This window comes from Salmo trutta, chromosome 21 (assembly GCF_901001165.1).
Source record: "Salmo trutta chromosome 21, fSalTru1.1, whole genome shotgun sequence".
Taxonomy (NCBI): domain Eukaryota; kingdom Metazoa; phylum Chordata; class Actinopteri; order Salmoniformes; family Salmonidae; genus Salmo; species Salmo trutta.
Genome location: NC_042977.1, coordinates 18,407,534 through 18,429,948, shown reverse-complemented (window position 1 = coordinate 18,429,948; position 22,415 = coordinate 18,407,534). Strand labels below are relative to the sequence as shown.

The window sequence follows — 22,415 nt, the reverse complement described above, 5'->3', positions numbered from 1 at the left end:
CTGTTCTTCTCAGGTGTTCTCTACTCTCCTCTGTTGTCCACTACTCTCCTCTACTCTCCTTTACTCTCCTCTGTTCTCCTCTACTCTCCTCTACTCTCCTCTGTTTTCCTCTACTCTCCTCTACTCTCCTCTACTCTCCTCTGTTTTCCTCTACTCTCCTCTACTCTCCTCTACTCTCCTCTACTCTCCTCTACTCTGTTCTCCACTACACTCCTCTGATCTCCTCTGCACTCCTCTGTTCTCCTCTACTCTCTACTCTCCTCTGTTCTCCTCTACTCTCCTCTACTCTCCTCTTCTCTCCTCTGTTCTCCTCCACTTTCTGTTCTCCTCTGTTCTCCTCTGCTCTCCTCTGCTCTCCTCTACTCTCCTCTGTTCTCCTTTCTACTCTCCTCTGTTCTCCTTTGCTCTCCTCTACTCTCCTCTACTCTCCTCTGTTCTCCTCTCCTCTGCTCTCCTCTACTCTCCTCTGTTCTCCTCTGCTCTCCTCTACTCTCCTCTGTTCTCCTCTGTTCTCCTCCACTCTCTACTCTCCTCTGTTCTCCTCTGCTCTCCTCTGCTCTCCTCTACTCTCCTCTGTTCTCCTCTCTACTCTCCTCTGTTCTCCTTTGCTCTCCTTTACTCTCCTCTGTTCTCCTCTCCTCTGCTCTCCTCTACTCTCCTCTGTTCTCCTCTGCTCTCCTCTACTCTACTCTTCTCTGCTCTCCTCTACTCTCCTCTGTTTTCCTCTGTTCTCCTCTGTTCTCCTATGTTCTCCTCTACTCTCCTCTCCTCTACTCTCTTCTGCTCTGCTTTCCTCTCATATCCTCTCCTCCTCTATCCTTTGCATCGCATCCTCTCCTCATCTCTCCCCTCCTCAGCCTAGGCCCATAATAGCAGCCATTAGACAGGAATAAGGCAGCCATGATGAATCGGTACTTAGGCCTGCGGAGACACACTCGCTCAATGGGCCGTGAATCTCCCGTCGTCAGCCTCAGCCCGCCGAACGTTGAATAAAGTTATTTGAATATTTGTAATATTAATGTGCCGATGTGTCAAGAGCCCGCCGATGCTGAACAGAGAGGGAGAATAACAGCAGATACACATCATCTATATCCGGTATTCACAGAATAGTGGGAAAACGACTGGACGGACGGATGGACGCATGCGGGAGTGCATGGATAGATACATGGATGGATGGACGGATGTTCATTTACTTTCCTCCCTCAACCTCTTCAATAGAGCCACACTATATACTGTCACACAGTGTCAAATCAGCCAGCTGTCCAGCCTGCATTTTCAATAGAGAAAACATCCCTTTGTCCTCAGTGTCTTCCCATCCCTGTCCATTACAGGCCCAAGTCCCCTGTGGTGCCCAGCCTCAGCTCTGCAATGTGCTTTGAATAGGAATGGGTCATCACACAAAAGGAACAAGAACAGCAATAAGCTTTCAGCACCGTTAACCAATTACAAAAGAATAAAAACCACAGCACAGAGGCTCATAAAGTCAGACAGGCCTCTTTATTGACTCCAGACTACAATAAATCAATGGAGTAGAAAGTCTGCTCTAGCACAAAAAAAAGTGTGTCTCTTAGCCTTGCACCCTGCACCTAATACGGGGACATTTATTTTGACAGATGGACTTTTATTTGGCCTATTTTACATAGCCTTATTTCCCCTGAATATTCACGTGAACTACACTATACTGTATATACAAAAGTATGTGGACATCCACATTAATGTAGAAGTATTCAGAAACATATTCAATTCGTATTTACAATACAAGTACTCTAACATGACACAATACAATACTCACCATTAATTTCCTATTGGGCAAAACATAATCCGAAAGACAACAAAACAAATTGCAAATGCATCCAATACATTTGTAGTCACAAGCTTGATTTAGTCATTGTGTGCTAGCAATATGGGACCAAATATCAAACTTTGACTATTTTAATATACTATATGTGAATTTGTCCAAGTACTTGGAGAGTTAGGGATAGGGGGAGTAGATACATACAGTGCTTTCATTTCTAAATGGTAAAACAGATACTGTATGTATGAAATTATCCTCAAATAAAAGATGGCATTCTGTCCTGTTGCTTCATATGAAACGTTTGATCTCAAATCCAAAATGCTGTAGTATAGAGTCAAGTGAACAATTTTTTGCTTCACTGTCCAAATAGATATGGAAGGGAGTGTATCAATCGTATGCTGTTTTAGACATAACCACTGGTAGACTGGGAGCTGTCTTTCAGGAAGAGTTGAGTCCACAATGTCAATGTGTCTGCCTAACCACCAGTTTGTGTACAGAAATTGAAAAGAAGACATTTTGTAGTAATTTCCTTGAAGCTTCTTATCAAATTTCTAAATCATTTCCTTGCCCACGTCAAAATATCATGCCGCAAGCGTTATTCAGGGGCCACATCTGAAACATACACTTATATACAGTAGTATGTGGATACCCCTTCAAATTAGTGAATTCTGCTATTGCAGCCACACCCGTTGCTGACAGGTGTATAAAATCGAGCACCACGCCATGCAATCTCCATAGACAAACATTAGCAGTAGAACGGCCTTACCGAAGAGCTCAGAGATTTTCAACATGGCACGTTCATAGCACGACACCTTTCCAGCAAGTCAGTTCGTCAAATGTCTGCCCTACTAGAGCTGCCCTTGTCAACTATAAGTGCTCCTTATTGTGAAATGGAAATGTCTTGGAGCAACAACAGCTCAGCCGTGAAGTGATAGGCCACACAAGCTTATGAACGGGACCCCAGAGTACTGAAGCATGTAACGCATAAAAATCGTCTGTCCCCGGTTGCAACACTCACTACCGAGTTCCAAACTGCCTCTGGAAGCAACGTAAGCATAATAATTGTTCATCTGGAGAATCGTGAAATGGGTTTCCATCAGCAGCACACAAGCCTAAGATCACCATTTGCAATGCTAAGCATCGGCTGGAGTGGCGGATGCCAGGAGAATGCTACCTGCCGCAATGCATAGGGCCAACTGGTTCGGGCTAGGCTCCTTAGTTCCAGGTTAGGGAAATCTTAAGGCTACAGCATACAATAACATTATTGTGCTTCCTACTTTGTGGCAACAGTTTGTGGAAGGCCCTTTCCCATTTCAGCATGTCAATGCCCCGTGCACAAAGCGAGATCCATACAGAAATGGCTTGTCAAGATTGGTGTGGAAGAACTTGACTCGCCTGCATAGAGCCCTGACCTCAACCCCATTGAACACCTTTCGGATGAATTGAAACGCCGACTGTGAGCCAGGCTTAATCGGCCAACACTAACACTCTTGTGGCTGAATGGAAGCGTGTCTCCAGAGCAATGTTCCAACATCTAGCGGAAAGCCTTCCCAGAAGAGTGGAGGCTCTTACAGCAGCAAATGGGGGAATTCAACTCCATATTAATGCCCATGATTTTGGAATAAGATGTTCAACAAGTAGGTGTCCACATACTTTTGGTCATGTAGTGGATAACAACTATGTGGACTACACATGCTGTACATTTTTAAACAGTAATCTATGATCTTGTAATCAGGAAGTAAGTGCTATAAAAAATGTTTTAACTATGCACACGATATTGACATCTGCATCAACGAAGCCATTGGGTGTCAGATCAGTTATAGCCAAATAAAAATGGAACTTCTGACTCTCTGTATACCAAGTGTGATAATTATTCTGAATAGATACAGCTATTTCGTAACCACATGTTCAATTACAAAACACTAATGGATTGTATGGAAACTCGAGCACATGGGTCAATCAGTCATTCAGTTGGAGGTCGCAGCAATGGCCACATAACCAAATCATGGACCTCTTTTTCGCTGGAAAACACACTAACAACTACTTCAGAGAATATCCCTCACACAAACTGCTACAGTAACCCAAAAAACACACTTACAACTACACCATAGAATAAAACATGAGCTTTACTCTAGTGAGTTGAGGGTGCTTTTCGAAAAGGCATCTTTGATCGCTTTAACAAGGCCATCAAATATTTAGCAGATTGCTAACACAGCTGAGAGCCGAGGCAAAGGGAGGTGAGGATGTGTGTAGCAGAGAGAAAGCCCACACGAAAGTCCCAAATCGGAGCTGTCAGGGTTATGGTGGGGTAATGAGAGAGACACGCTGGACCCATCTTTAAACCTCTCCACAGGCCCTTGGCTCACACACAGCAGGCAGGCTAAAGGGTACATACAACAGGCTGGCTACATACAGGCTGGTTACAGAAGGGTACAGGACCTCCGTCTGCTCAGTCACTCATTAAAACTGGGGAGAAGGGTGACCTGTTTCAGCACACACATACAGTTGAAGTCAGAAGTTTACATACACCTTAGCCAAATACATTTAAACTCAGTTTTTCACAATTCCTGACATCTAATCCTAGTAACAATTCCCTGTGTTAGGTCAGTTAGGATCACCACTTTATTTTAAGAATGTGAAATGTCAGAATAATAGTAGAGAGAATGATTTATTTCAGCTTTTATTTCTTTCATCACATTCCCAGTGGGTGAGAAGTTTACATACACTCAATTAGTATTTGGAAGCATTGCCTTTATTTAATTGTTTAACTGAGGTCAAACATTTCGGGTAGCCTTCCACAAGCTTCCCACAATAAGTTGGGTGAATTTTGGCCAATTCCTCCTGACAGAGCTGGTGTAACTGTGTCAGGTTTGTAGGCCTCCTTGCTCGCACACGCTCTTTCAGTTCTGCCCACAAATCTTCTGTATGATTGAGGTCAGGGCTTTATGATGGCCACTCCAATACCTTGACTTTGTTGTCCTGCCACAACTTTGGAAGTATGCTTGGGGTCATTGTCCATTTGGAAGACCCATTTGCGACCAAGCTTTAACTTCCTGACTGATGTCTTCAGATGTTGCTTAAATATATCCACATAATTTTCCTAACTCATGATGCCATCTATTTCGTGAAGTGCACCAGTCCCTCCTGCAGCAAAGCAACCCCACAACATGATGCTGCCACCCATGTGCTTCACGGTTGGGATGGTGTCCTTCGCTTACAAGTTTCCCCCTTTTTCCTCCAAACAAAACGATGGTCATTATGGCCAAACAGTTCTATTGTTGTTTCATCAGACCAGAGGACATTTCTCCAAAAAGTACGATCTTTGTCCCCATGTGCAGTTGCAAACCGTAGTCTGGCTTTTTTATGGCGGTTTTGGAGCAGTGGCTTCTTCCTTGCTGAGCGGCCTTTCAGGTTATGTCAATATAGGACTCGTTTAACTGTGGATACTTTTGTACCTGTTTCCTCCAGCATCTTCACAAGGTCCTTTGCTGTTGTTCTGGGATTGATTTGCACTTTATGCACCAAAGTACGTTCATCTCTTGGAGACAGAACGCGTTTCCTTCCTGAGCGGTATCTCAGCTGCGTGGTCCCATGGTGTTTATACTTGCGTACTAGTGTTTGTACAGATGAATGTGGTACCTTCAGGTGTTTGGGAATTGCTCCCAAGGATTAACCAGACTTGGCTGATTTCTTTTGATTTTCCCATGATGTCAAGCGAAGAGGCACTGACTTTGAAGGTAGGCCTTGAAATACATCCACAGGTGCACATCCAATTGACTCAAATGATGTCAATTAGCCTCTGGAATTTTCCAAGCTGTTTAAAGGCACAGTCAACTTAATGTATGTAAACTTCTGACCCACTGGAATTGTGATACAGTGAATTATAAGTGAAATAATCTGTCTGTAAACAATTGTTGGAAAAATTACTTGTGTCATGCACAAAGTAGATGTCCTAACCGACTTGGCAAAACTATAGGTTGTTTACAAGAAATTTGTGGAGTGGTTGAAAAACACATTTTAATGACTCCAACCTAAGTGTATGTTAACTTTAGACTTCAACTGTACTTTCCTGCAACCCGCCTCACCCAGTATGGTACGGATCTGCTATTTTTATTCCTTATAACTGGAACTTCCATCAGGAGCTAGCCAGCTAACGAGCTACTAGTCTTTGTTAGCAACGGCTAGCGGCCCTCACCTCTCCCCCCCCCCCCCCTCACCTATTTGGGCTAGGCCCAAGTACCAGCTAATTCTAGGGCTACAATACCTCCTCTGCCAATTGGCCTGGACCCTTTATTGTTGACACGGAGCCCCGCCAATCCATCACGACTGGACTGCCGACGTGATTGCCGATGTGGTCTCAACAGGCTATTCTGTTACGATGTCGCTGCAGAACCATCTACTAGCCCCGGCCCACAAGCTTTTCTGAACACTGTGTCCCCTGCTCACCCAGCTAGTGTCCCCTGCTCACCCAGCTAGTAGTGACTACCGAACAGCATCCTGACTCACCTATTGTTGCTCTTTTGACCCTATGATCACTCGGCTACACAGCTGATGCCCTCTGGACTGTTTCAACAACACGGTACCTCACTTTGGTTACCTATCGGCCCAAGCTTCGACCTCAGGTCCTGTATGTACCTAGCTGCCCATTCATCGCCATTTGCCCGTGTTTGTATTAGCTCTCCTGATCAACACCTGTGATTGCTTTATGACTCTCTCTAATGTCAATATGCCTTGTCTACTGCTGTCTTGGCTAGTTTTTATTGTTTTATTTCACTGTAGAGCCCTCAGTCCCACTCAAAATGCCTAAGATAGCTCTTTCGACCCACCCACACACATGCTGAGGCCTCACCTAGATTAATTGATGCCTCCAGAGACGAAACCCCTCTCATCGTCACGCAACGCATAGGTTTACCTCCACTGTACTCACATCCTACCATACCCTTGTCTGTACATTATGCCTCGAATCTATTCTACCACGCTCAGAAATCTGCTCCTTTTATTCTCTGGCCCCAACGCACTAGACGACCAGTTCTTATAGCCTTTCGCCGTAACCTTATCCTACTCCTTCTCTGTTCCTCTGGTGATGTAAAGGTTAAAAATAGTTGATTTTATTAAAACACATAGGGTGTCTATATATGGAAAAATACACGTTCGAGCAATCGATTGGTCGAAAGAACAGACAACTTTCGGTCTTTCAAGATTTTTTTTTTGTCAAGGACAGCCATACTGTAAATGTATCGCCCAGCTCTAATGCACACACACTGAAATAATCCACTCCACTTCCCACAAAACACACCCTTCACAATCGACTAGCTTCCGTCTATGATTGCCCATTCTGCATTCAGCATACACCCTACCTCTCCCTCCCAGTTCTCCTCTCCCTCCCAGTCCTCCTTTCCCTCTCTACCTTCTCAGTGCTTCCCTCAATGAGGGGAATTATTTCAGCATGAAATTGCATGCTCTCATATTCTTTTTGTTCCGTTTTCGTCATCTCTAATGGGCAATTACATCAGGCTCCATTCGGAGGCCATCTTGTTTCACTGACCTCTAATTGATTGGCTGCCCAAACTGCTCGGCTTCTACAAGCACTTTAAGATCACATTTCCCTGTTTAAATAACGGATTACAAGATCCATGAAAGTAGATTGTGTGGAAAATAAAAGGCAGGGATTGCCTCTTGTTTGAGTCATTACAGAGACTCACACTGGAGATGGGCAACCCTCTATTTCAAACATCAGAGACTGGGTTATTAGGGGAGATGGAGAGCATTCAGAGTGCTTAGACTACTTTACAGTCATGACATCTGTGTGTGTTTGTGTGTCTGTGTACCACTTCTGCTCTCTCTTTGTTCAAAGAATAGTTTTAGTCACGCTATCTGTCTCCAGATGGATATCAGTATGACCAACAGACTGTTTGCCTCTCTCTCTCTCTCTCTCTCTCTCTCTCTCTCTCTCTCTCTCTCTACCTCTCTCTCTCTCTCTCTCTACCTCTCTCTCTCTCTCTCTCCCTCTCTCTCTACCTCTCTCTCTCTCTCTCTCTCTCTCTCTCTCTCTCTCTCTCTCTCTCTCTCGGTAACAGCAGAGAATCCCTTGCTGTCTAATATTTGTTTTGTGCGAGCAGCTAACTGTGAGTAGCATATTTTAGTTACGTGTATAACTTTATGAGCTGGGATATCTGTCCTGCAAATACTTTAGGTCCGAGACTGTATAAAATGTTTCCAATGTGCCCCTTAGCATTTAGTTAGCTATGGGATTTCACCTACTTGTTAGCATTGCTAATCTTCATATTACATGTTCAGTGCCGGTAATTCCGAATATCCTGGTATGGCACAAGGTCGGTATGAGGGTATGACAATCTGATACCGCCCAAGTCTACTCTCCTTCTATAATGAACACTCCTATATTGTCCTTCCTCTATTCACCTGGGTCCTGTTTTTCATACCTCCCACAGTTTGTGCTTTTAAATCAGAGAGAGAGAGAGATAGCGAGCAGAGAAAAAGACAGAAAGAGAGAGAGGGAAAAAAGGATAGAGAGAGAGATAGAGAGAGAGACAAATACAAAGACAGAGCGAGTATGAGAGAGACATGCAAAGAGAGCGAGAGATAGAGAGAGATTCTGAGAGACAGCTCGGCAGGAAGTCTACTTTTTGAGGCCACTTAGAAGAAGGAAGTCAGGGGGATTGTGAGAATTAGCGGTAGCCCACGTCGCCTCTTTCGTTTAAAGGGGCTTTGTAATGCCTGCCTACCGGGGTAGGTGTGTGTGTGTGTATGTGTGTGTGTGTGCGTGCATGCGTGCGTGCGAAACCCCCTGCAAACCACCTCCATACCTCCTCCAAAAACAACGGGGCACCTATGCTCCAATTACTCTCAGGATTAGAGGAAAATACAGTAGAGAGGGAGAGATGGAGAGGGAGAGAGAGAAAGGTACAGACAGAGAGAGAGAGGTAGCAATGTACAGGGAATCTATTCAGTACAGTATATCTGTTCAAGCCAATAGGATTTGCTCTGTGTATAGCACAATCAAAATACAGATGGCTTGTGTTGTTATTCTCACCCATTTCATCTCTGTCTGTTAAGAGAAACTGATGGAGAGGCTTTGGACATCACTGTCTCTATCTGCATCCTTAGTTCTGCTCAAGTGCATAGGCCTTTCTTTTAACTGTCTTGAAAGAAGAGGATATAGAAGAAACAGGGACAGATATGGAAGAGGAAGGAGATATAAGGAACTGGGAGATGGTAGAGAGATAGCGGGAGACGTGTGTCTGCGGTGTGTTTATTCAAAGCATTGTTATCCACCCTACTCTTACGTTTAAAAGCCGTATTCATTCACACTGTTGATCTGAACCCTGCTTTTGAATAGTTGTTTTGACAGGCTTCATCACCACTCAGCACTATGTTGTCAGAGTAACTTTGTGTGTGGAGGAAGAGCTGCTCTTCTGAGTTCTTTTCAGAGAGTAGAACTGTGTGACTACACAGTCTTTCTCAGCACAGTTCATAATCACAGCATCTGTATTGATAAGAGGGACCTTGCCTGGGGTTGGATCTGATCTAGGTACATTTTAAATAGGATCAAAACACTGGAGGTAGAAGTTGCCTTTCACCACAGATCTAGGATCTGATTATCTTTCCTGAACTGTAACCTTCACCATTAATGAAATTATGACATATTTGATCCTGTATCAGTTGTTCAAGTTCAAGCAAATCAAAGTCATCTTTGACTTGGCCAAGGACTGTGTGTGTAGAGCAGGAGACAGCAATGTACAGTACAAAGGCAGGCGCACACCCCTCCCCCACACACACACACACACTGCCCTCATATCTATGTATTGATCGTAGCAGATGGGCGTCAATCAATCTTATCTCCGCTCCACACATTCTCCCTCACACCTCCAGAGGGACCCAATAAGGCACTGTGCTGGGAGGGCTGAGCACTCCATATTATCATCAGAGACCTTGAACACATTTTATACTTTGTGTGTGTGTGTGTGTGTGTGTGTGTGTGTGTGTGTGTGTGTGTGTGTGTGTGTGTGTGTGTGTGTGTGTGTGTGTGTGTGTGTGTGTGTGTGTGTGAGAGACATACCTGGTGGACCTATTGTAATGTCTGTGTGTATACCCTTTGTCTGTGATGTGGTGTGGTGGTTGGTGAAGCAGACCTGTTGGACTTGGACGTGTGTGTGTGTGTGTGTGTGTGTGTGTGTGTGTGTGTGTGTGTGTGTGTGTGTGTGTGTGTGTGTGTGTGTGTGTGTGTGTGTGTGTGTGTGTGTGTGTGTGTGTGTGAGAGAGAGAGAGAGAGAGAGCTAGACTTCCTAATACACCTACTACTGGACATTCGATTTCCTTTACAAATGATATACTGTCTATACCAGTGGAGGCTCCTTAGAGCAGGAAAGGGTGAACCATCCTCCTCAGTTGTAAAACATCGACAAAGTTATAATTTTTACATAAAACTATATTAAATATATTCACGTCACAAAATAATCGATTAGAACACACCGTTTTTCAATTAAGTTCTACATTAGCTTCGGCAGCACTCTGTAGGGTAGCACCGTGGTGTAGCCGGAGAACAGCTAGCTTCCGTCCTCCTCTTGGTACGTTGACTTCAATAGAAAACCTAGGAGGCTCTTGGTTCTCACCCCCTTCCATAGACTTACACAGTAATTATGACAACTTCCGTAGGCTGGCTGTAGCAATTATGACATGGTTTGGCTTGGAGAGTTTTCTTTTGCCTGGTCACATACAGCTGATGTGTTGTTCATTGAAGTCCACAAACGAAAAGAAAAGGTGAGAGGAGGAGAGTGCATAGAGGCTAGAATGAATACAATGTGGCTTCTATGAAAGTGAACTGTGTTTATGCATGATCAGGGGTGTATTCATTCCACCGATTCTGTTGAAAAACGTTTCTTAAACAGAAGCAAACGAAACAGGGATAAAAATACCTGAATTTGTCCAATAGAAACTCTCGTTTGCAACGGTTGAACTAATGATTACACCCTAGATAAGCTAGATGCAGGCAAGAGTGTGCAAGGTGGTATTGAATGTGTCACTGTCTATCATCTCAAATTTTTCTCTCGACCTGTGTGCACCTACGCTGTAAACTTTCATTCATAGGCTAGGTTGTAGCAACCTCATGATGAGTATAGGGAAAAGGTTTGTATCATGTAGTAGCCTAAACCTATCACTGTTACATTGAATTGGGTGAATGGAATATGAATGACAGTCTTCCAACATGCTGTAATAGAAATAAGGCCATGCTTATGAAAAATAGATAATCCTCCCTCATCTTAAATGGCACTGACCGCCACTGGTCTATACATACCATGTATTTATATTCTGGATTCTGGCCCATGCTCCCTTTAATATACCTATCTACTTTGGATTGGAATTGTTCTGTCATTTCTCGATTTCTTCTTTAGATTTGTTTTGTTATTTGTGTATTTGTATTGTATTTGCATGACATTCTTCTGTAGTGTTGGAGCTAGTAACACAAGCATTGTGCTGCACCTGCTATTACACCTGCAAATCTGTGTACGCGACAAATACACTTTCATTTGATTTGATTTGAAAGAGACCGAGAGAGTGTGTGGGAGAGAGCCAAAGCCAGAGGTTATGTCAGGTAACTTTTACCACCAAATATTTGAAAAATAAAGAAATCTGAAAAATAAGATTCCCTACAGTAGCTCACTACCACAACAAATCACTTTTTGTGCAAGGCAGACCCATTTCTTCATCTACCAAGCCTTACAAACTGTAGCCTGGATGTCTGTTATTGGGTTTGGAAAATCAAACATGCGGTTTTACATTATTGAATGATACACTACCGTACATCACTCAGCATCTGTAGTACAGCAGACCTCGCCATCTCAACAGATTAGGAATCAATGATAATGTGCCTCTCTATCATGCTTGAGATGTATGTAATCAAAGGAGAACTACGGTGCACCACATTCTGCAAAATATATGAAACACAGTCAATACTGCACGCTCAACAAAGCATTGTCAGGAAAGAGAGCTATGAAATCGGCAGTGGGCTGTTACAATAAAGATAAAGATTATGTCTTCTTATGCACCTACCGCACCTAAAATATAACAAATCCCGTAGAACCTGTGTGATTAGATCGACTGCAAGTCTTCAGTCATGTTGAAGCGTTAAAATATGAAAGACAATTAATTATTTACAACTCTCATGTCTGGGACTGAGGTTCAACACAAATCAAATTCCCAAACTGGAAACAGCTACACATTCAGAATAAATCCAGGGAAATTGATTCCACAGCAAACCAAATATGGTAATTTCACGGTTCCGAGATTTTCCTTTGGGTTGTTGGAATGGTGATGAACAGTAAAACCAACACCTAAAAATACAACATTTATATGGTTATGGACAGTTTTTTCTCCTTACCTCGGCAGACGTTCCCGTTATCAGTCTCGAACCCGGCCTTGCAGGTGCAGCTCCCGATAGGAACCATCCACTCGCCATCTCCATTGCAGTACAGCTTTATGGGCACGTCCACCTCCTCTGAATTCGGGATGCAGATCCCTCTAGCAATTACCAGGGAGGTGCTCTCAGCCCCTGTCATGGTCTCTGGGAAGATGGCGAAGTTCTGCACCACACTGGGGCACTTCTTATAAAACACTCTGACCGAGAGCAGCGACATGCAGGCACCATAGTCCTGAAACGCCAGGTAGAACCCGTTCTTCGAGAGCGGGCCAAAGCTCCGAACCTCCGTGTTGACCTTCATCAACCGTCCGCCGAAGTCCACCTGGGAGAAGCTCTCGTCAGCCGCGATGGTGTCAACCTTTAGGTAGGGGGCTTCCATCCAGAAGGCGGTTCCTTTGGTGGCGATAACCGAGTCCGTCTCGTAGTAGTAAAGGTTGAAGGTCTCCTTGCAGGAGCCGGGGACATTGGGGATGGAGCTGCAGTCACGCACGGTGAAGCGCATCTCCACGTAGATCCTCTGAGTGCCACGTCGGTCGATGAAGGTGGTGAGGAGCCAGTTGTTCTGGCTGGGCTCGAACACGTTGCACACCTGATAGGTCCGTATGGTGTTAAGGTTCTCATCGTAGCCGCTCACCTCCTCCCACTGTGAGACAAACAAAGTAGAGACCAGAGAGAGGGGGATGATTAGAAACACACAGTATCTTGAAAAGTCACAAACACAGCTATGAAGAGTTTTTGACACTACAATGCCAAAAGAGAGGGACGCTCAGCTAGTATCACTTCAACTCTTTATGTAAACACATTTCTGAAACCATATACAGTACCCGTCGAAATGTTCGACACACGTGCTCATTCAATAATTGTTTTTTATTTTTAATATTTTCTACATTGTAGAATAATAGTGAAGACATCAAAACTATAAAATAACACATATGGAATCATGTAGTAACCAAAAAAGTGTTAAACAAATCAAAATATACTTTAGATTTTAGATTCTTCACAGTAGCCAACCAGCATATGTGGGAACTCCTTCAAGACTGTTGGAAAAGCATTCAAGGTGAAGCTGGTTGAGATAATGCCAAGAGTGTGCAAAGCTATCATCAAGGCAAAGGGTGGCTACATTGAAGAATCTCAAATATAACATATATTTTGATTTGTTGAAGACTTTTTTGTTTAGTACATAATTCCATATGTGTTATTTCATAGATTTGATATCTTCACTATTATTCTACAATGTAGAAAATTGTAAAAATAAAGAAAAACCCTTGAATGAGTAGGTGTGTCCCAACTTTTTACTGGTAGTGTATGTATTAATATTATCTTTTTCCGGCTTTGCAAAAGGTATGGGAAAAATAACATGAAGTTTAGATATAAACAATGAAACTATCAGTAAATTCGAAGCAGCTGAAGATAAATTAACTCTGAATTTTGAAAACAAACTTGTGGCAGGGATATGTAAACTTAATTTGGACTCAAATGACTTCCTAAAATGACAGTTCCCTTTCTACCAGTGGTTATGTCTTAAAGAGCCACTGGTAGACAGCCACTGAGTAATGCAGTTTCTCTGGAACACATCCGCAAGGTCGAAGTTCACTGTCCAGTATCCAGACAACCTTTCCCCAGAGCTTCCTATACAGTTAATGCGTGTTGAGGCCAGCAATTAAGGACAATGAGAGGCTCAATTAAAGATGTTACAGAACTGCTGTATTTGACGCGAAACTCCCTTCTGCCCAGTTTCCCTGATGTTGCTGTTTTTGCCATCCCTGGAACTGTTGCTTCTGCAGAGAGATCGTTTTCTCAACTAAAACTCATAAAGAACTACCAAAGAAGAATTAGGATCTCTGTCTAATATGCGCTTTTGAACATCTGAGTAAGATCCACTAATTGCACTGGCGCCATTGTAGCCTTGACCATGGCATTTGTTCACTGATATCCCCTTATACTTTCAATCAGTTTATTTGATATTTGTCACCTTTTCAGTCACATTCCTGAAGCCCAAGAAACAAACACTTAGCATCCTAGTACGTACGGAAATTACAAATGTTTATGAATGACCTTTTGGAGAGTTACTGTCAAAAATTGTTATTCCAAAAAAAAAATAGACATTGATGACAGGCGCATGGGTAAAAGGTTTATGAATTACTTTTTGCAGGGTTACTGGCAAATTATTTATTACTCCAAAAAAAATATACATCGATGACAGGAGCATGGGCTCTGAGAGCTCAGGGATGAGAGCCTTCAGAGCTGCTGCAGTGTGTCTGGCGCTGCTGTGTGTTCTCCTACTGGCTGGGATCATAGGTCTGTGTTTCTACCACAACAAAGTCATCAGTGAGTTTGAAGATTATAAAGCTTCCAACAACAACCTGACAAAAGAGAGATAATAGTTATAGACCAGTTATAACAAGCTGGCAAAGGAGAGAACCCAATTGTGACTCGTTTCAGGAAACAAGGCATATGCCGCATGTCACTACATCTTAAGAGAGGCATTTGAACCTACATTTTTTTTTTTATAGAAATTTGTTTTTTGAAATACCTTCTGGAACATGTGAACTTTCACGTGCCTTAATAACAAACGTGTATGCCATCTGTAAATACAAATAAAATGGTTAAATTACGAGCCTAGTTGGTTTAGCCACGGACAAAGTCAGGAACCTTCACGCTAGCCATGATTGGCTGAGATAATGGATGGACTGGACATGCCGAGAGATGAGTTCAGATTGTCCATGTAGCATGCTTCTGTCTATAACATGAGCTGCTCAGTATGTGTAAACAATCCTTTCTATAATCAGTTTTTTTAAAGATATCATGAAGAACTGCAAAAGTGCTGCCCTGAATTTAACAGGCGCTATCGTATCGACAAAGATCAGTTGGAAAGCGTTGTGATGGACTACTTTCTGGAAGACGATCGTGCCACTCGGAAAATTAATCAGACAAAGAGGTAATCCTTGATTTAGGTAAAAACATTTTCATTGAACCAGACATCGTAGTCTTCTGATGACAGTGATGGGGATAGAAACAGTGTTGTTGTCACAGAAGAAGTTGACCGAGTTTTGAAATCAGTGGAATGCCTGGTGGAAGCAGAGTATGATAGCTAAGGAGATGGATACATTCTAGTGTTTGACTGCAAATATGCGCAGGGAGTCGAAAAGAGAACACAGAAGGCTATTGTATAAAACACCTGTTTCCGGATTACGTCTTCAAGCTAAGGGTAACGTGACGGAAAGGGAGAAGCGTTTCAGATATTATGTGTTTCTAATTTTGTCAGAAAATAGTTTTCATTGCAAGTTAAAGTATACCGTTAACTAGCTAGCTAACATTAGCTGGCTGTCTTGCTAGCTAAGGTTATGTGTATGATCTGTGTAGTAATATTATTTGTATCTCAGAAAGCTATATGCATTGCTAGTTATAGCCTAATGTTAGCTGGCTAGCTAACATTGAACCTAGTTGATTAGCTTTAGCTACCTGAAGATTCATGCATGGTGGCTAGCTATGATAATCAGTTTGTATTGCTATGCCACGTTCAAAAGAACTGGGAACTTGGAAATCCCAGACTTCTGACTTCAGTGCATTCAAGACAACTGGGTACTCAGAAAAAAAGTTGCACAGACTGTGAAAAATCCTTTTGAACGGTCATCCAACTCAGAATTCCCACTCGTGAACTGGGCTATCTTTCTAGAGCCCCGACTTTCCAACCTGAAGATCACTTGACGTTATGATTGGACCTCATATTTTTCCATGTTCCCATTTGTCTTGAAGCACCATTAGGTGAATTGTTTAACTAGCTAGCAACATGTCTAAACAATAGACTCCACTTTACCAGATGATTACATGGACCATCAAGTTAGCCAGGTGGGTCTAGGGTGATTATGGTCATCTATAGTATTTCATGAACATGTCTGGACAATAGTGACCCTTCCACTTAGCTAGATGTGGCTGGGGGGTAGTTATAGTATTTATTTCACATGACCCATCAATTTAGACACGTGTGTCTGGGTAAGAATCATCTAAAAACTATTAACTATTTATACAGTATTTATCTGGGCACTTTCTATTTTTGATATTGCTAATATGCAAATATGCAAGTATCCATTTCATTGTACCGTTTACACCTTCTGTATACTGTGCATGTGACAAATAAACTTAGATTTTATTTTCTATAGTGTGTGTTTACCAGAGACGGTAATATGAAGAACAACATGACCTGCACCAAAGTCAGATTAGGATACAGGCCAAGGACTAAATAAAGTGTATGTTTGCTACTACTTTCACTACATTTATTCTTGAAATCTTTGGTTGTTTACTACACTACACTACCTTACTCACTCTGTTTAGCACATGGCCTCACATGTGAATCATTAAAGAGATGGATGGGGCTAAGGCTTAAGAAGGTGTGAATGATTCTGAATGAATGTAGACAAAGAAGATCTCTCTCTCTCTCCAGTAGGTGTACCAAAACATTCAAAAGCCATTTTCCCTAAAATGGGGTTACAAGTTTATAAATTGTAATGTGTGCACTGGGAGTTGGGAAGCAAGTTCAGGGAGTGAATCATTTAATAAATAAATGAAAACATAATACAAAACAAGAAACACGAACAACGCACAGACACGAAACTGAAACAGAAACAATGACGCCTGGGGAAGGAACCAAAGGGAGTGACATATATAGGGAAGGTAATCAGGGCATTGATGGAGTCCAGGTGAGTCTAATGATGCACAGGTGCGCGTAACGATGGTGACAGGTGTGAGCCATAATGAGCAGCCTGGTGACCTAGAGGCCGGAGAGGGAGCACACGTGACAGTACCCCCTCCCCGACGCACGGCTCCGGCCGCAGGACGGCGACCAAAATAACGATCCCGGGGATCAGGAGCGGACCGGTAACCTCTGCTGAGGCGTGGGAAACCTGTCAGTCTGGCTGAGATGTGGGAGCATGGCAACCTAGAGTGCCGGAGAGAGCATATGTGACGGTACCCCCTCCTCGGTGCGTTCGGCTCCAGCCGCAGGACAACAACCAAAGGGATGGTCCCGGGGTTCAGGAGCAGACCGGTTACCCCTGCTTATGCGCGGGAACCTGACGAACTGGCTGAGGCATGAGAGGCGTGAGAGACGTGAGAGCCTGATGAGCCGGCTGAGACCTCCCCGGTTACCTTGGTCGAGGCACGGGAACCTGTTCACCCAGCTGAGGCAAGGGAGCCTATCGATCCCGCTGAGATATGGAAACCCGTCGAGCCAGCTAAGGCAGGGGAACCCGTTGAACCCGCCGAGGCATGGGAATCCGACAAATTAGCTCCCCGGTAGCTCCGGTTCTGACACCCAGACCTGACATCACCTCCAACACAAAAACAAGAAAAAACTCCCTGATGCTTCCCTTTGGTGAGGCGTCATTCTGTAACGTGTGCGCTGGGAGTCGGGAAGCAAGTTCAGGGAGTGAATCAGTGAATCAAACATAATACAAAACAAGAAACACGAACAACGCACTGACACGAAACTGAAACAGAAACAATGACGCCTGGGGAAGGAACCAAAGGGAGTGACATATATAGGGAAGATAATCTGGGAAGTGATGGAGTCCAGGTGAGTCTAATGACGCACAGGTGTGCGTAACGATGGTGACAGGTAACGAGCAGGCTGTGACCTAGAGGCCGGAGAGGGAGCACACGCGACATGAACTTTCAAAGCAGAATGACTTTCCCATTGTTCCTCAACAGCAGTGTATGCTATACAATTTTCGAGTCTCTACTTTTATCCAATGTAAAAAACTAAATTTCCAATTTTGCTACATTACATTGGCCCAAATTGAACCGGTCGGTCACAATTACAGAACAGCTATAGCACCATGAAAAATGAAAGAGACTAAAGACAAGCAACAGAAACCTGGCTGAAGAGAGAGACCAGCTACAGAGAGGGAAAAGACCTACTTACCAATAATAGAAAACTGTATAAAGAAATAGACGAGCTACAGGTCAGTTTCAACAACCTGGCTAAATAGAAAAATGAGCTACAGACCAGCAACAACAAACTGTTGACAGAGAAGGACCAGATAAAGAACGGCTACAATGCCATGAAAGGTGAAAGAGACAGGGCACTGAGCAACAACTCCCTTAGCTATTTTAGAAATGAGGGATGTCCATAGGGACCTTTTGTTAACTCACACACATACAAGTATTACACATCCAAACTTTCAGGAGATCCACAGCTGATTAATGACCTTGCCTGAGAAACCCAAAGCCTATAACCAAAGAGTGTATACTAAGAGGAACTGCTTCTCCAATAGAAATCCCTGAACGCACTTGTAGAAGATGTCATGGTGACATTACCTAGCTAAGCTCATGTGCATAAACGTATTATTAGGTCTAACAGTTGTGTCGCGCTGAAATGTGCATGTGCAAGCAATCAAATCAAGGCACTCTTTGATATAAAAATATATAGCGTTTTTGACCATAATGAAAATGTGTGTTTGTCACTTCCACAAAGTTGTAGTCATGACATGTTCAGCTACTTACAACACAGGCTCCAATTTAAGTTGTGCATTTAGATGTCGAGAAAATTAACAACTAAGGAAGAATTTCTCCCTCCCATTGACTTCCCAAACCCCTGGTGTGTTTGGTCTGATTCGTGGGCGTCCCCGGAGGTATTGGCCGCTTGGTCCATGTGTCTTGTTATCATGATATCATGGATCTTACTCTGCCTGCCAGTGTGATGTGATCTAACAAAACTGGCTTTGTTATTTAGTTTGTTTCTATTTTTTAGGTTGCTTGCTTGTATTGTTAATTTGTTGTTATCTGATTGATTTATCTTGATTATTGATTGTTGTCTTTGTTGCATAATGAAACATGAAAAATGAACACCCCTCGGGTTGTAGCAGCCAATGTCACATCTAGATTATTACAACAGGTAGGCCTAGTACTCAACAAACAGCTGACTTCCTGAAATGACAGTTTCCTGTCTACCAGTGGTTATGTCTAAAATAGCAACAGATGGTGGGGGACAATGGTAACACACATAAAGGAATCTGGTTGTTGCAGAACCAATTCATTTTGAAAAAACCAAACCATTTTATATTCGTTCACAAACAGGTGGCAGGGGTATGGACATTTAATTTGGACTCAACTGACTTCCTGACATGGAAGTTCCCTGTCTAGCAGTGGTTACAGCTCCAGATAGAGAGATACAGCGATAGCACATTTAGGAATCTGCTTCTTTGTTAAAATCAGCATAAAGAAGATTCATTTGCAGATCCCAAACACAGCCACATCCTCATTCTTGTGAAGTCTTACATTCACACCTATTTAGTAGCCAATCACATTCAATTTTTTTTTATTGTCTGCCTAATATGGCATGCCCATTGGTGGTAAGACACCTATAAAATGTTCAGTACGCAACTTCATACTAGAACATATTCTGTAGCCGATCGTCTGGTAATAGTAGTTGAGACCGTGGTAGAACATGGAGATGTCAGCGGATAAGTGTGCCAATATGGACCAGTTAGGTAACAAAGGGGCGAGCAAAAATGAGAATATCTATAAAGATGCCATCGCCTCTCAGGACTCAAGAGAAGAGACCAAGAAGGATGCCACCTCTGAGGGCAGACCAGTTGCTAACCCCTTAAGTTACGATAACTCAGGTAGGAGACCCTCAAGAGCTGCTGCAGTTTGTCTGGGGATGCTGTGCATTCTCCTACTGGCTGGGATTGTAGGTCTGGGATTCTACCACAAGAATATCACCAGTGGGTTTGAGGATTGTAAAGTCAGCAACATCAACCTGTCTAAGAAAAAAGACCAGTTACAGATCAGCTTCAACACCATGACTAATGAGACAGACCAGCTACAGACCAGCTACAACACCATGAAAAAGGAGATTGACAAGCTACAGACCAGCTTCAATAACCTGGCTAAGGAAAGTGACCAGTTGAAGACGGAGAGAGACAGGCTTCAAAAGAGCTTTTCTGACCTAAAACAAGCTGGGCCTAAAGGCTGGACGCTGTTTCAGTCAACTTGGTATTACATCTCGTCTGAGGTAAAATCCTGGGATGAGAGCAGACAGGACTGCATTGAGAGAGGAGCAGACCTGGTGGTCATAAACAGCAAAAACGAGCAGACATTTCTCACAAATCTGAACAAGGAGGTCTGGATTGGCCTGACTGACAAAGACAGAGAGGGAACCTGGAAATGGGTGGACGGTACCGCACTGATCACAGCCTATTGGACGGGAAAACAACCTGATAATGGTGGTGGGGATCCAAAATATGGGGAGGAGGATTGTGCTGAGATTGTTACTTGGTGGATATGGAATGATATTTCATGTGCAAATCATTACAATTGGGTCTGTGAGATTGTTTAAAACCTGTTTGGGATAGGGGGCGGTATTTTCACGTCCGGATGAAAATTGTGCCCAAAGTAAACTGCCTGCTACTCAGGCCCAGAAGCTAGGATATGCATATTTTGGTAGATTTGGATAGACAACACTCTAAAGTTTCTAAAACTGTTACAATTATGTCTGTGAGTATAACAGAACTTATTTGGCAGGCGAAACCCCGAGGACAAACCATATGAAAGTTAAATATTAGTAATCATTTATTTTTTAATTTCGCACTCTGCAGTTTCACCGGATGTTGTCGAAACGTTCCACTAGTGGAACCCCTATCCCAAACAGGTTTTAACAGTCTTGTAATTTATTGCATGTGTATGTACCAGATGTGCTCCCTGAACTTCTATCATGAAGTTTTGATATGAGCAAGGAAATGTTTTTGAAATTTGATAAGAAGCTTCAAAGAAATGACTCTGAAATGTAAAGACTGTTCCTTCCTATTTGTGTTCCCAAACTGGTGGTTAGGCGGACATGTTGGCACTTAACTCAACTGACTCCCTGAACAGACAGTTCCCTGTCTACCAGTGGACGTGTCCAGTGGTGCAAAGTACTTAAGCAAAAATACTTGAAAGTTTTTTGAGGTATCTGTACTTTACTTTACTATTTATATTTTTGACAACTTTTAGTTTTACTCCACTACATTCCAAAACAAAATAATGTACTTTTTACTCCATACAATTTCCTTGACACCCAAAAGTACTTATAACATTTCGAATGCTTAGCAGGACAGGAAAATTGTCTAAATCATACACTTAAAGAGAAACTCCCTAGTCATCCCTACTGCATCTGATCTGACGGACTCACTAAACACAAATGCTTTGTTTGTAAATTATATCTGAGTGTTGGAGTGTGCCCCTGGCTATAAGTACATTTAAAAAACAAGAAAATTGTTCTGTCCGGTTTGCTTAATATAAGGAATTTGAAATGATTTATAATTTTACTTCTACTTTTGATACTTAATTATATTTAGGCAATTACATTTACTTTTGATACTTAAGTATATTTAAAACAAAATACTTTTTGACTTTTACTGAAGTAGAATTTTACTGGGTGACTTTCACTTTTACTTGAGTCATTTTCTATTAAGGCATCTGTACTTTTACTCAAGTATGACAATTGGGTACGTTTTCCAGCACTGGCTATGTCTATATAACACAGCATCAGATAACGATATAGCAATGTGGTACTGTCAGCTCAGGACATTAACAGCCTGGGAGGCCTTTTTACTTAAAACTTTGCAAGCATGTGGAGACATATTATGCAAAATGCAAGAAATACCTATAGCCACATCAGAGGTCCTTGAAATGTTACCCTATATACCCCTATGTTCATGTGTATTGCTATCGTGATGGATGTAATGAATCTTACTCTGCCTGCCAGTGTGATGTGATCTACTTTAGTTTGGTATTTTTAGGTTGCTTGCTTGTATTGTTAATTTGTTGTTATCTGATTGATTTGTCTTGATTATTGATTGATTTGTCTCTTCAATTGCTTTGTTGCATGAAGAAAAATGTCAATAAAGATTTTGGTCATAAAAAATGAACACACCTTGGGTTGTAGCAGCCCTATGTTGCATCTAGAGTATTAGAACAAGTAGACCAGGTACTCAACGGACTAAACTGACTTCCTGAATTGATAGTTCCCTGTCTACCAGTGGTTATGTCTAAACTAACATTGGATAGAGGGGGGCAATGTTAACACACATAAAGGAATCTGGTTCTTTGTTAAAATAAACATAAAGAGGAAGATTCAATTCCAGATCTGCTACCTCCAAACCCCAAACACAGCCACATCCTCATTCTTGTGAAATCTTATATTCA

The 22,415-nt window shown here is 42.6% G+C and overlaps 2 protein-coding genes across 5 annotated transcripts in view; one reads left to right on the top strand and one right to left on the bottom strand.

The window, feature by feature from the left end:
* Positions 1-22,415, bottom strand: part of LOC115156861 (ephrin type-B receptor 1) — a 298,565-nt gene that overhangs the window by 144,281 nt on the left and 131,869 nt on the right. For all 4 annotated transcript variants that reach the window (XR_003868337.1, XM_029704639.1, XM_029704640.1 and 1 more), the window contains exon 3: positions 12,192-12,873. Coding sequence is in view for 3 of the 4 variants with exons in the window: in XM_029704639.1 (XP_029560499.1) it covers positions 12,192-12,873 (682 nt within the window). In the remaining variant the exon portion in view is untranslated. The remainder of the gene's footprint in view (positions 1-12,191; positions 12,874-22,415) is intronic.
* Positions 19,626-20,638, top strand: LOC115156862 (C-type lectin domain family 10 member A). Its single transcript, XM_029704642.1, has one exon. It carries the CDS (start codon positions 19,675-19,677, stop codon positions 20,566-20,568), a length of 894 nt encoding a protein of 297 aa, XP_029560502.1. The 5' UTR covers positions 19,626-19,674; the 3' UTR covers positions 20,569-20,638.